The sequence below is a fragment of the Lynx rufus genome, unplaced genomic scaffold, assembly GCF_022079265.1.
Source record: "Lynx rufus isolate CCGP_SWC_20201006 ecotype Redwood Valley unplaced genomic scaffold, mLynRuf1.p SCAF_4, whole genome shotgun sequence".
Lineage (NCBI taxonomy): Eukaryota > Metazoa > Chordata > Mammalia > Carnivora > Felidae > Lynx > Lynx rufus.
Window position 1 is genome coordinate 84,048,236 of NW_025814856.1, and position 15,155 is coordinate 84,063,390.

Genomic DNA, 15,155 nt, shown 5'->3' on the forward strand with positions numbered 1-15,155 from the left:
TTGACCTCTTTATATCCAACTGGGTTACAATTTTGAAGTCTGCAGGGAGCAGGTTCTGGAAGATGAGCTGTTTTCCACTGACTGTGATTACTGGCTTTTCTGGAGGTGGAAAAAAGGCTTCAAGCACTCATCTCCAATTCTTCCCCGGGCCAGCTGCTGGAGCCACTGAAACCCAAGAGCATGCATACCATCTGCCTACTCCATCCGTGGTCTGCAAACCCAAGTTTCCTATGAAGAGTCACCCTCTTATAAAAAGGAAAGAAATTAATACAAACCAAAAAGAGAAAAACCAAGAGGAAAGATTGGCTCACAGTCACACACAAAAAAGCTGATCAAGTCAGGGCAAAGAGGATTTTATATGGTTTGGAAGATCAGTAAGGCTGTTCACTGTTGGTATTTGTTGCTTTTTTGTACCAGATATGTTCCTTTATTCAAAAACTAGTGTCCTGTGGTGTCAAATGGATAAATCAATACAATCACTTCTAATGTTCCTTGACTTTCCTTTTAAGTAAAATTTTGAAGCCATTTCTCTCCTGTAGAGTACTCTGTCAACCAACCCAATGAATGTTACTATCTGACTGGGAAAGATACATTCATTTTGTTCAATGTGAAAAAGAAAAAGAAAAATGTATTGTACTTTCATGTATATGACATGAAGCTAGATCTTACTATTCTCAGTGATAAGGAGCAGAGAGTTAACCTAATAAAGCTTTCTATAAAGTAATAAGACATTTTTAACAAATGTACCACTCAGGCATACATCTGAATGAGTAAATGAGTAGAATCCTTTCAAGTATTTGTACTGCTCAGAAGCTTTTGAAATTTTTCTTTTGAGCTAGCTTTCCAGGGCAGTTTATAAATCTCTCAAGATACTTAGTTTCATTTGTTTATAGATTTCCTTCTTCTTTGGTCCACAATGCTGATAACCATAGTTATTCTCTAATAACCCTATTCTTGATACTTAGCACCAAATATAATTAGGCTGTTTAAAAAAAATAAAATTCATTTTCAAAGAACAAAAATCCGGCAACTTGATTCTGAAATAATTGCAAAAGAACATGATTCATACACTAAAAGCAACATTAAAAGGAGCTTCTAAATTGGTGATTCTTAATTTGAAGTAATAAGGCTAAGGTTGAAACAGATATATAATCTACATTGGTTGCAATATGTTGGCTTAAAATTTAGTTGGATCTGATATCTCTAGTTCTATGCCTGCATATCTACCTGTAATTCAACCTACTATTGTAGTCCATGAGTCTACACTGTTTAAAGATATTTGGAGTCTTTAATTATGTTCTTGATCACTTCAACTCACAGAATTTCAAGTCATTGGAATTTTTGTTTTCTTTTTTTAGTAATATAATGGTGACACAGGTTGATGTCACCATCCTTTCTTAGCACATGCTTAGAACTACACCTTCATGATGAAAATTACAAATAACTAGAAAGATTAATTCATGCCCACAAAAACATACTGCCTTGTTGAATATTAAAAAAATACCATATAAGCTTTAAAAGTACTGATGTGTGCTTAAGAATTAAAATCATATTCCCTCATGCAGTATACTAGAAAGTTCTGCCCTAATTTCAGACTTTTTTTAAAATTTCAGACTTTTTAACATATGTAATCACCAGCTTCTCTTCTATAGTCCTCTCTGACTATAGTCTAATATAATTAGGGGAAAGGGATATTGATCCCTTTGCATAGCTACACCTTTTGGTGTGTTGGTAACTGCTTTTCTTAAAGGGAAACCAATTCCATAACTTTTAAAGAGCCCATTTCTATTTGCTTCTCCATGAAATATAATTTAACATAACAGAAAAAATTTTAAAATATATATTAGTAATCTTACAATTTTATTCTTGATACTGCTTCTTTTTAACATGACTTAGTTTGTACTAACTTGGTGCTTAAATATGTAGAAACATCATTGTGAGTTACACCCCAATCAGCTCTTCCATAAAAATAATTTTTTTCATATCTTAAAACTATGTTTTTCATTTTATTCACTTTTTATGGAATAGTTTTAGACATTTGGTTTTATTGATTTTCGTCTTTTACTTGGTATACGCTGGTACTTCTTTTGGCTTCAAATACATTTAAAATATTTCCTAATAAGACCATCGCACCAAATGACAAAGTATGAACTTGAGAGAGACGTTTAATTTTAACTACCTTCCATTTCATTTTGAAACTTTAAAAATTGGTCATTGAAGTTCTCCTTCATGGCATCTGGTATAATGGGGAAAAAAAGTATATGGAATTTATATCTGTGCTCATAAATGCCTTGAAAATTAATTTGTGTCTCTAATAAATACTGGATAGAGAAGACCAGCATTTCATCAATAAATGAAAATGGTTATATCTTTTTTCCTCATGGTTAGGAAGCATAGTCAATTTAACCATGGTTGATTAGACTCAAGAGTTAACTATATGCAATCTTTATGCACAGTAGAATACTAAAACAAAAATAAACTCCATTTTTAAGTGCTTAAACACTTGAAAATTAATCCAATGTTTTTCTGTATTAATTCCACTAATTTGAACCTATATTATCCAAACAACAAGCCATGCTGCCTTAACTTTGCACATTTACCATGATACAATTAAATAATCTTGCTAATCTCTAAATAGATGCTACTAACTTAGTGCTTCTGAAATTGTCCTTTGTATACTATTAAAGTAACTGAAATCCCATTTGATGTATGTTCTGAACTTTTCCAAGTCCTTTATGTGTACATATTTTTCCTGGTTAGTCTTTATCACATTCCAAATTACAACAGTTTTGTCTCATGATTATGTACTCATGTCTCCTGAAGTTCCCTTACATAAAAATCCTATCTAGCCTGAAATCTAATGGTAGAAAGATTCATCTACAGTATTTAGTTTTTAAAAATCAACCTTCATTTTAGGACACCAGGATCCTCTTAAGACTTCTACCCCCCATAAATCATACAACTAGCGATGAAAAGACACATATTTAGGTACAAATTGAGGTCTTTATGTGCAAATCATGTGATGGCTTATGTTTTAGAGAAAATATCAAGAGTTAGTTCCTAAGGATCTTTTCTCCCTGATTCAATATCAAAGAAGGATGAACTGATCTCATGGGAGCTTCTGTGTGCATTCACAGAAGTGTGTATGCTCATGTTCATTATATGCCCAACAATACTGTCTCTGTGACCAAGCCCTGCCTTTCAAGACTAGAGACACAGCTTTAAAAAATATATTTTTGAAAAATCAGGCCCTGAGATATGGTTCTGGACAAATGAAAAGCCTAAATGCAGTCAACTTTGTTTATGGGGCAGGGTACAGACTGATGAGATTTTATATTATTTACAGTTAAGGTCCATAAAGAGCTAGACTAACCACCTCCTTCCCTCATGTAGCTTGGAAATCAACCAGAAGCTGGGCCCAGATTCCCTTCCAGAGAGGGGTACAGGAGCCAAGTTGGCCACAACTGAATTTGGCTGGGTATATGGGGGTTTGTGAGGGGAGGGTGTCTCTGGAGCTCTCACCCAGAATCTTCTTATTCACTAGACACCAAGGAAATCCAGTGCCAAGACTGTTCCTTTCCTCCTAGTCATAGTTACTGGCGGTGGAGTAAGCAGAATTATTCAGTTGGGTCTTGCCTTGTAAAAATAGTTAAGCCACCCTCACATAGTTACAATGGACTACAATTTGGTTTTTCATGGAGTTATCCAGGACCTATTCTTGGAGCCATTTATCGACCACACAAGAGGCATACGTATTAATGTATGCATTTGTAAGAGCAGTGACATACTCTTCAGTAACATCTATTCCCTTTATGGTACTGGGTATATGAAAACCAGTGAGAATTTTTTGACCAAAGAAAATATGTAACAAACATCACTCCATAGTCAAGACCAGTAGATATGCTGGACACACATGTAAGATTCCAAACAAAGCCAGGACTTTTTACATGACTGACACATTTTTGCTGCATATTCTTTGAATATGTCTGAACATTTTATTAAAAGATATACTGAGTGAAGATGGTAGATTGTGTAGGTCCAGTACATCAGTATAAAAGTAGTTAGAGATAATATAAGTCAGACTCATCACTATCTTAGATGTTTTTTTCACTTTTATGCCAAGTTAAGAGCATCCTTAATGAATGGTATTACTCCAACTGGCTATTAGGAGTAGTGGCTACAAATTCAAAGAATAATTGTTTGATTATAATATTCAGATTCATTGAATTTCTAATAGTCTCCTTTATAAGAGCTATTCAAGGACTTCTAATTGAATTTATGATCTTGTACTGAAATCACATCATGAAACTCTTTATGTTTACTCATATAAGCCTAGTTATTTTACCCTTATATTTATTTTTCCTTCATAGTATTTCTTTTGCACTCTAAAGAGAGATGACTTATTTAAGAAGTTAATTAACTAATGCAAAATTTATCCCTATTATCTACATATTTAATTAAGACTTCTTATTTATGTCATCGCCTTAGCAAGGACTACAAGTATTCCTGAATGTCAGCCTCTTATCTATTTCTCTCAGCTTTTAAACATAATAAAGTGCCCGGATTCTTTATTCAGTATTTCAGATCTCCTTTCTTTCATGTCACAAAAGATAAATGCACATGGCTGCACTGACAACATCACAGCTTTGAAAATGCGTCCACCCGTTACCTTATAAATAGTTCAGTCACTTACTTTAATCCATCTTCCTCTGGGCATCACTCTAATGTCAAACTTACAAGTTTAAGAATGCACTTTTCTCAACTTCTAGTTTCAAAGCAAGAGCCCAAAAGTCTATTCACTTCACTAACACAAACTGACAGGGGTAGCATTTGGACTGACAAGATGTCAATCAGTAAGCATTCTCATTTAAGAATATGTGATAGTGGTGCCCTGGCATTTTTGTTTTGATGGTATTTGGTGTTAACAATGGCAAAAGTCTACCCCTCCTAAGATGTGCGTAGGTAAAAAGGGTTGGGTGCTGAATTATCCATTTCACTTCTCTGTGTGTTTTCAACAGTTCAGTATAATAATCCATGACCTATGCCTTTTGCATAGTTCTGGTAGTTCAAGACACCCCCTATATATATATATATATATATATATATATATATATATATATAGCGCCAAGTTTTTCTGTCTTTAATGTCAATTTTCCAGAGCCTATAGCTTTGAGTTTATTAAAATTCAGAGCAGTGCTAAAACAAAAGAAATACACACAACACAGAGTTTCTGGAGAGATTGGGAAGTCTCTGAGGATCATGGGACTTGAAGGAAATGGATTTTGATACCTACCTAGGATCTAGGACCTGACTTGAAAAGTCCTTGAATTGTCCTACAGTTAATACAAGATTCTTAAATAAGCTGACAGGTACTAAAAAGTTGATGTGTGAATTTTATCATTTGACTGGGTCCTCTCTTTTGAAGTAGCACCTGCTTATAATCAGAGATTGTTGTTCTGTGGATTTCTATAGGTTGCATATGAGACATTTGTACCCAACACTCAACATTATCACTTTCTAAGAGTTACAGACATTTAGCTTTACTTTTCAATGCATGAGTTTCTTTTCACTTGTGAGGATCCCCTGCTGCAAACCAGAGATGAGGCTGGGAGTTACTGGGTAGATTCTATTTACAAAATAGCTGTTTCAGCTAATAAATTTAATTTTCATTCTCCTGTTTCGCAGTGTGGAGTTCTACCCCAATCATGATTCATTCTAAATCATCAACATCCTGCACTAGAGTTCATATTTATCAAAACTAATTTAAGAAGTAAGACAGGCTTTGTAGCTTGACAACTGCAAGTTTCATCTGGCTACATCATCATAAACCACACAATGGTAGTTAAATTTTTTTCACTTAAAAATGCCATATCTCAAAAAAAAATCCATATCTCAAATCAATTTTGTCCCAAAGTCCACCATAAAAAATTAGTGCAATTTAACTTTTCTTTTAAATGATAGACATATAGGTGAACACTTATCTTTTAACATAGAAAGACAATAATGTTGTCTGTTGTACTCACACGGCACTGTGCGGAGGTAGAGGTTGTCACGAATGATTTGCTGAAGTTCGTGATCCACAGAACCCTTCTGAAATCGTAAGTTGAGGTAGTGACGAAGATCCTTATCAACAATTCCTCCTAGAATGATAAAGTTTCTTAATGAAGGATGCTGGAAAATAAGTTTTAAGTATGTAATTTTGATTCTGTCTTAAATATACTCATGAACCCATTTAAACATTTATCTGCATAATAACAAAAGATAAGATTTACTGAGATAATTTTCAGGTCTGTGCTCAGCATTTTACAAGGCATTCTTTAAATTATTTTTCATTTAGAATGAAGTCTGTATTATGTCAAAAGTTATGTGTTACTCCTGAACTAATGTCACAGTATATCTCATAGCACTGCTGACAAAAAAGACACCCACCCACTACCTCCATTGTCCCTTTCCTCCTAGGCTCTGGCAGGCACCATTCTACTTTCCATCTCCATGAATGTGACTGCTCTAGGTATATCATATAAGTGGAGCCATATAATATTTTCCCTTTAGTGACTGTCTTATTTCACTTAGTATGTCTTCAAGGTTTGAGAAGATTTTTAAGTTATTCAAAGTTACTATGGATTTAGATACAGTGATTTGAAAAGTTAAAAGAATAAAACCTACACAAATATTAATGTTTCATTCCCTTTATATAATAAATCAAAATAATTTTTTAAAGTGTGTATATGAGTTAATGTTATTTTAATTATTTTTTAAGTTTATTTATTTAATTTGAGAGATAGAGAGAGAGAGAGAGAGAGAGAGAGAGAGAGAGCATGTACAGGAGGGGCAGAGAGAGAGAGGATCCCAAGCAGGCTCCTCACCAGCAGTGCTGAGCCTGGTATGGGACTTGATCTCATGAACTGTGAGATCATGACCTGAGCCAAAACCAAGAGTCGGACACATAACTGACTGAGCTACCGAGGTGCCCCTTCAAGTAATTTTCTATGTGCAGATATTTTTAACCTGGGACAAGGTTTGAAAAATTTTAGGCAATTTTTCTTATACTTGTTTTATTATTATACTTGTTTTATTATTATACTTGTTTTATTATTATTATTATTATTATTATTATTATTATTATTATCCCAGAAATAATTTTAAGCCTATTTGCCATTAGAATGTAGTGAAAAATAAACTGAGCCCTAGGCAAGAAAAGGTAGTCTGTGGATCTACCAAAGACTAACTTTATACTTAAAGATAATTATGCAAAATTATGAAGATTTATCCAAGGCCCTTCTTATTCTATTTAAAAGAATAAATTATAAATCAAAATACCTATAAAAATATAAATAATCCTTCCTGAAATGGTTATCTTTTCAAGCATATTAGATAATTGAACCAGGACAAAAACTTAAAGATAGAATAGGAAATCTGTAAGAGTCACATAAATCATATTCTCTTCGTCTTTTTGAATCCCCAAATTACAATTCATCAATCTATTTGCACCACCATGACCATGTAAAATAGCATTATGCGGGTGTGCATATATACAACACAAACACCTTTTATGCAAACAGTAGTTAATGTATTTGCAAACTACATATCACAACATTTCTGAAGTTTCTGAATCCATTGTTTCAGTTGCTGCCTATCTTATTGACACAGCCTCAGTAAGATGCCATAAGAAATATTTTTAACCGAATTGACTATCAAAATTTTTCCTCTCCAAACACTGTTTCTCATATATTTGAGCAAATAATTGCAATCTAGTTTTTTCCACCCAATATAATATGATATCAGAAAACAAATGATATCCAAGGCAAACATATTGCTTATTGAGTGCACATAAACACTACATCCAGAATGCTTGTACATCTAATTTTCCAAATTCAAAACAATTTCTTTGGTCAAAGAAGCAAAGCAGTCAAATAGGAGAGTCACTTAAAACTAACACTTATCTACGATTGCCTATTATGTATACCTCCAAACATCCTGCATTTCCATGGGTCTTGGACTTCCTGACATCCCTCTGAAGTAGTTAATTATTAGAGAGCCTGAAATGCTGTTTTTCTCCTTCGGTCTTTTCTGGTCAACAGATCATGCCTACCCTTGCCGCTAATTCATTACAGCCACAGAGCCAGCATCATGCCTGCCTGTTTTCAGCTGTCATTTCCACAGAGTTCGAAGTACACAGGTCCTTCAACAACTGCACTCCGGCTTTCTTCTCTTTTTCTTTCTGTCGAATATGTGGGACATGCCAAGTGATGAGATGCTTTCTAGCAGCCAGAGAAAATGCTAACTATAGAACAACAGATGCAGTCTGTCCACTAAAGTGAGCTAGAATCACTCACCTAATGTTACATGGATAAGCTCACATTTTGTAGTCCAAGATGATTCTTTTCCCTGAAAACAAATTATCAGTTTAAACCATTTTTCTACTGCAAATATACTACATTCACCCTCTCAAAAATTAACTTCTGTAAGAAAACAACAACAAAAAGCTGTCTATTCATTCAGTGACTTTTTCCCCCCATGGAAGGATCTGCTGAAGCTTCTGAGAATTAATATAAAATTTCTTCCATTAATTAAAATGAAAGACATAAATGATGACAATTATTTTGGAAGGATTTCTCTTGCCTCATATTTCACAAATACTTTATTGTTCTTCATAATTTTTCATCACATCTTTCAAGTAAAAAATTTTTATTTATCCTTATTATGGGAACTTCTGCTACTTGCCTACCCAGTATTCTTTCCTTTGTTCTTTTTCTCTTCTTTTTTTTTTCTTTTTAATTAAGAATACTGACTTAGTTTCAGGCCCAAATATGCTCAGCTTTAGGATGTGGATCACAGTGGTCTGAAATAGTCATACGACCTAGTTCCTCACTTTCCTGGCTGCCCTTTCAACTTCCAGAAGCTGTGTTCTGGCCATTGAGACCTAACATAGAAGGAGAGTATTTCTTTATTAACTGAACTAGACCAGCTCTCTAAGATGAAGCAGCCATAAAGGGATATGACATGCATTAGGGAAAAATCCAACATGCTAAGAATACTGGAGTAGAAGTTAGAAACAACCTGGACCCCTGATGGCTTCAATGAGCAGCTAAAATAATATAGGCAACTACATAGCATATATTTCTTTTTTTTTTTTAACATTTATTGATTTTTGAGACAGAGAGAGACAGAGCATGAACGGGGGAGGGTCAGAGAGAGGGAGACACAGAATCTGAAACAGGCTCCAGGCTCTGAGCTGTCAGCACAGAGCCCGACGCGGGGCTCGAACCCACGGACCGTGAGATCATGACCTGAGCCGAAGTCGGCCGCCTAACCAACTGAGCCACCCAGGCGCCCCATACATAGCATATATTTCTAAAGCTATTATGGTTTTATGTTATTTGCAAGTTTACATGATCCCAACTGATACATGTGTAGGTATAGAACTATTTTATATATATGTATATATGTGTATATATGTGTAGAGAGCACACACACACACACACACACACACACACACTCTTAAGGGCACATGTTCCCTTAACTAGCAAGTTAAATTAGAGAAGAATTAAGCAACAGGAGTGGGCAATAGCTGAGCTGAAAAATAGCTCTTGGGTCTCAAGATTACCTGATTTCACGTATCTAAGTTCACATTTTAAAAAATTATGCATGGTAAGTGTTCAGTAAATGTTACCTATTATTAAAACAAATGAATAATCTGCTACATTATTTGCCATAGTTATAACTTTTGGTTGTATTGTTATTTTTTCCATGGAGTTTCTGTTCTGTCATTTGTTAGTGATACCTAGATTTGCTGCCTTAGAAGATGCCTACATCAATCATTCTGTTAAGCAGAGCACTGCCACCGCCAATGCCTTAGCCATTATATTCTTTGAAAAGCTCAGTAGCTCTTTTATTATATTTAAACATTTTTGAAATACTTCATTTAACTGTGATTTTTCCCATTTATTTTACAAAATAAAACAAGTTAGAAGATATAATACGTTTTCAAATCACATATTTGTTAGTAAGAGATCTGGGAAGGATTTGAAGCTGATGATTCTGCTAAAGAACATGTACTTAAGTTTCTTAACCTATAGTCTGGAAACCAAACTTCTTTTTTAAATTTTTTTTAATATTTATTTATTTTTGAAGGAGAGAGAGAGAGAATGTGAGCAGGGGAAGGGCAGAGAGAGAGAGGGAGACACAAAATCAGAAGCAGGCTCCAGGTTCCGAACTGTCTGCACAGAGCCTGATGCAGGGCTCAAACTCATGGACAGTGAGATCATGACCTGAGCTGAAGTCAAACGCTCAACCGACTGAGCCATCTAGGCACCGCTGAAGACCAAACTTCTTAGTTCAAAGCAGTCGACTCCTTTCTCAACATGACCTCAAACAAGCTTTTCAGCCTGACATCAAAGGTTAACTTATGAAGAACCCTTAAGACAGAACGTGGTTCAAACTCTTAATTTGTATTGCGAATGAAGAAAGTGGAGCTCTCACAAATTATCTGACACTGGGCTTGGAGCAAAGATGAAATGGGGACTGGGGAAAGCATCAGGAAGAAACTCCCATGGAGTTTGAGAATGAAAACTGTAAATATTACCATTTGAAAGTAGTGTGCATCTCTATGGTTTCCAAGTTTTCAGAAATGTGCCCAGTAGAACTGCTTTGCCCCCTTTACTACTTGAATGCCTAGGTTGAGGAAGCTATGAAAGAAGATGCCACTTGGCTCAGGTGGACAGAAACTCCTTGGCATTTTCCTTAAGACAAATTGTTAGTTGTAGTCTTGTAGCTAACGCTGGTCACTTATCTAAGGTTGAGGGAAAAACACACGAGGCTCTGTAATGTTTGTGCCAACGGTCTGATTGCTAGTTCGTGACAGCTGTAGTCCCATCCCTCATTAGTGGGCATGGCTATTAGCTCAAACTTTCTCTTCCCTTCAGTCAAATGCTTCGTGAAATCAGCTTGCACTTTCTAAACTAAATGTACATTGAGAAGAGTAATTTACTGATTGGGATGGTAGAGGGTGCATAGAAAGAAGAAGGTGAAGATGACCAGAAAGCCAAAGTCTGGCTCATTCTGATGTCATCTATTCATCCTGTACTTCCTTCTCTTTTCCTCAGGTTTCGTTGTTGTTTGTTTGTTTGTTTTGTTTTTTGTTTTCTCCATTAATCCTCTACAAGATGTTGAAGTGGGTTTTTGATTTTTGTGTTTGTGCTTTATATTTTGTACTCATCTTTGTGCTTTATGTTGCACTACCTTCCTTTGTTAGCGGCACCTTTATTTCTTTTTTCCCAGTAGCCAAATCGATCTCATTCTGTTTAAATGGGGTTAGACTTTTAGTCAATCTGCCTTTGTGTCTTGCTTAGCCAATAAAAGTTTCTCTTCCAGGAGTGGACCTTATAAGTGGAGTGACCCAAGAACGTGAATGCAAAATGCATTCATCCTGAAAGTGGCAGCCATCATTTTTGCTTTCTGGACACACAGAACTGTCCTTATTCTGCATTTTCCTAGCCACCTTTGTTAGTTTCCCCTTTGTTGTTTGCAATTGAAGAAAACTGCATGAATAAGAATGTCTTCCCTTTGATATTACCCATGGAATTCTCATCCATTCTTCAGCTTAAAATTATCCTTTCCTTGGCCTTCCTTGTGATCTTTTGGTCTTCTTCCTTCTCTGAACTTCTATATCCAGGCCACCTTTCTTAAGCACTTTTCACATTCTAATAGGTCATACAATGACTGGAGAGTCTACATTATGTTGTATAGTAAACTGTGAGCCCTCCAGGACAGGGAATTCCCTAGTCATTATATATCTTCTCCCCTCTTCTCACTTCAATATCTAAAGCAGTGCCTTCTTAATATACAAGGCCCTGTAATTTTTCCTGAATAAATAGATCACAAATACTGCAGTGCACCAACACTTATTCATGGAGTTGTCTTTCACTTCTGGTCTCATTTTTCTGACTTGTAAAAGATGGGTGTTTTATCATTTTGGGCTGCTATAACAGAATACCATTACACTGAGTGGCTTAAACAACAGGTATTCTTTCTTACAGTTCGGGATGCTAAGTCCAAGATCAAGAAGCTAGCAGACTGGGTGTCTGGCGAGGGCACTCTTCCTAGTCAGCAAAGGGCCATCTTTTTCTTGTATCCTCACATAGCTGAGAGAGAAATCATCTCTCTGATGTTTCTTATTAAAGGTACTTGTCCCACTAATGAGAGCTCCACTTTTATAACCTAATAACTTCTCAAAGGTCCCACTTCCTAATACCATAACATTGGAGGATAGAATTTCAATTTACGACTTTTGGAGGAGACAAACATTCAGTCCATAACAGTATGTGCAGAACCAAATAAGGTCTCCACTAGATCTAAATTCTATGCTTCCATATAAAGTGTTTACTAAGTGCATTTTAGAGTTTGAGGATCTTTTTTTCTGTAATCAAGCAAATTAATTTCATTAAGTATTTATAATTATAGATCACAAGTTATCCATAGTCCATAAGAAATAAAGCCATGGATAATATCTCCCTAGGATCCTGGGTTTTTTTTGTTTGTTTGTTTTTTCCTGAATTGTCCAGGAAGCTAACATCGTCAGCAGACAATTGACTTCACACATTGTCTTTGTCAAATAAGTAGTAAAATAAGCAAGCAGAGCAGTCTAGGAGAAATTGGAAGAAGAGAAAGATCTATCCATATCTCTTAAAATAATGCCCCTAGAGTAATTGCACATTTACTTTATCTTAATTTATTTGATGGTGGGGAAGTCGAGGAATAGACAATAGGAAAGCATTATAAGGCTATGTTGCTATGTTCCTTTTCAAAAACTAGTTTCTGCTTGGCTTACCTCAAAAATGGAGAAATAAATCACAGGAAAGTTGATTTATTCTTTTAAGATCCACAGCCACAACATAGGTGACAGACATATCTAATCCAGTCTCCTGGATCAGGCTCCAACCCCTTTTTAGGTGGAAAATTGTATCTGTGGTTTCTGATGATCTAGAGGCCCATCTCATTTTCAGGCAGCTGGAGTACTGGATGCATTTCATCTATACAGGCCATTCTATAAATTGTGAGCCAGTAAAACTGTTCTTCCCCCACTAATTCTCCTTTGCCTATTTTAAATAGGAGTACACATATAAGACCCATGGTAACTCACTGTAGATGAATTAATCTGGTTAATTGATTTTCCATAGCTGGAAACATTTAGGTATATGAAAATTTGTATCCCTTCTATGTGTTACTTGTAATCTTAGAGAGTATAGTCAATCCTTTTCATCATGTTTTAATATCTTTGTGTGTTGTTTTTCTTCAAATTTTGGTTGTTTTCTTCAGATTTTGTATAAGAAATGCAATAATAAAAGAGTCAACTAAATATATTAAGCAGTTGCAAATCATTAGGAGATTCAAAACTGCAGAGAATAATTGCTGTTTCAGAAAAAATGACAAAGATAAATGTAAGTGGTTTATAATATTCTCCAGCTCTATTGAAAATGGCTTTTTATCATTTCCTTCCCCCTACTACTGCACAGATGGGATATTATTATTGAGTTTCATTTTTCATTGTTAGTCTTGGTTTCAAAGTAAATGTTAGAGTTGTTCTTATAGTTATGATTATAGGTTCCCATAGAGAAGAAGAAATGAATTCTTGCTATATGCCTGGTATTGTGCTAAGTGCTGTATAGGCGTTACCCCCAAATTTTATAATAGCGAAAGGTAAAGGATGGGCACATAGTTGAAAACAAACTCAAGTGTATCTAAATTTTCTATAATATTTCAAGATGGCTAATTCAGTGCAGGAATAGGGTATTCTCTATTAATTTCTTTGGCTCATCTAACTCAAACATTAGGTATTCTTTATAAAAAGCAGGATGTCACAACAAATTCAACATAATGAAAGAAAAAAGATATATGTTGAAAAAATAATCTGGCTGAATTCAATCGATTTGTTTTTTAAAATGAGAGATTATACCACTGTAAGTTTAAAGGGAGAAAACAATATCGTAGGATAGTTATGAATTGATTTGAAATTTTTAATTAAAGATTTATAAGTGTCAACGCTCTAAGGTTTCTATGTAAAATGACTAAGGTCATAGGAAGAAACTATTGTCCAAAATCTCTACATAATTCACAGGTAAAGTTTTGTTTGTTTTGTTTTTCACTTGGGGTCTTGGTTTATTGCCTTTTAAACTATTTTCCAGAGTTTAAGTATAATTTTAAAAAAATGCAGTGATAAAAATATTAAAATTGGTTTTTTGAAAATCCAAGCATCTATTCACATTAATTTTTAAAGGCATAAAACAAATTGCTCATATTAGGTATGCCTGAAACATATTCACTTATAAAATTAAAAGTGAACATGTGAATGATATTTGAGCAATGAATATTCAAGTGTCCTTCATTTTATATTAGCAAGCTATTATCCTCAAGTCAACTAACTGAAAAATTGTATTTTTAAAGAGGTGATACTTATTGTGGGTAAAACTGATAAGTATTATCAAGAATAAATTTGTAAACATCTGACATTATTTTGTATTTTGAGAATGATAAAACAAGGTCAATCCTCTCACTTGATTTTTTGCTAACCTGCTGCAATTTAAACCATCAGATGACCTGATGCAATCAACAGTTCACTCCAAATGTTTTCATGCTTAAAAGTATGATGACATAGACCACATTGCCCAAACTGATTTAAAAAACCACAGCTTTTTTTATGAGCCCGTTTTACAATGACAATACAAAGAAATTCCCTTACAAAACTGGTTTCAAAGAACAGACTAATATATCCTCTATAAGGACTGTGTCCTGACAGACTACAGCTAATGAAGTTATAAGAATTCTAGGCACATGATTTGAATTGCTACAAGGCTGACTTCGACTAATGAGGAGTGTGTTCCAAAAGTTTATTTGAAATGCAGAACATTCTTTTTTTCCTATAGAAATAATGCAGCATATTATAATTATGTCTTTGGCCCATCTATAAGTCTTTTAAATTAATTAGGCACCTAAAATATATTATCTATGGTATGCTAGAAACACATAATTGTTACATTTGCCATGTATAACAATGCTTCTTGAGAGGTGGGGGCAAGGGGCAAATGGCTACAGTTCCAAGTTAGGCTGACAGGTTCTAAAAATTCCAAACACTTCTTTCAAAGGGAGTTAGAATGGAA

At 34.8% G+C, this 15,155-nt stretch overlaps 1 protein-coding gene across 2 annotated transcripts in view; it reads right to left on the bottom strand.

Annotated features, from left to right (window-relative positions):
- MAGI2 (membrane associated guanylate kinase, WW and PDZ domain containing 2) overlaps nucleotides 1–15,155 on the bottom strand; it is a 1,354,570-nt gene that overhangs the window by 955,956 nt on the left and 383,459 nt on the right. For both annotated transcript variants that reach the window (XM_047096111.1, XM_047096110.1), the window contains exon 2: nucleotides 6,024–6,140. In XM_047096111.1, coding sequence (XP_046952067.1) covers nucleotides 6,024–6,140 — 117 coding nt within the window. The remainder of the gene's footprint in view (nucleotides 1–6,023; nucleotides 6,141–15,155) is intronic.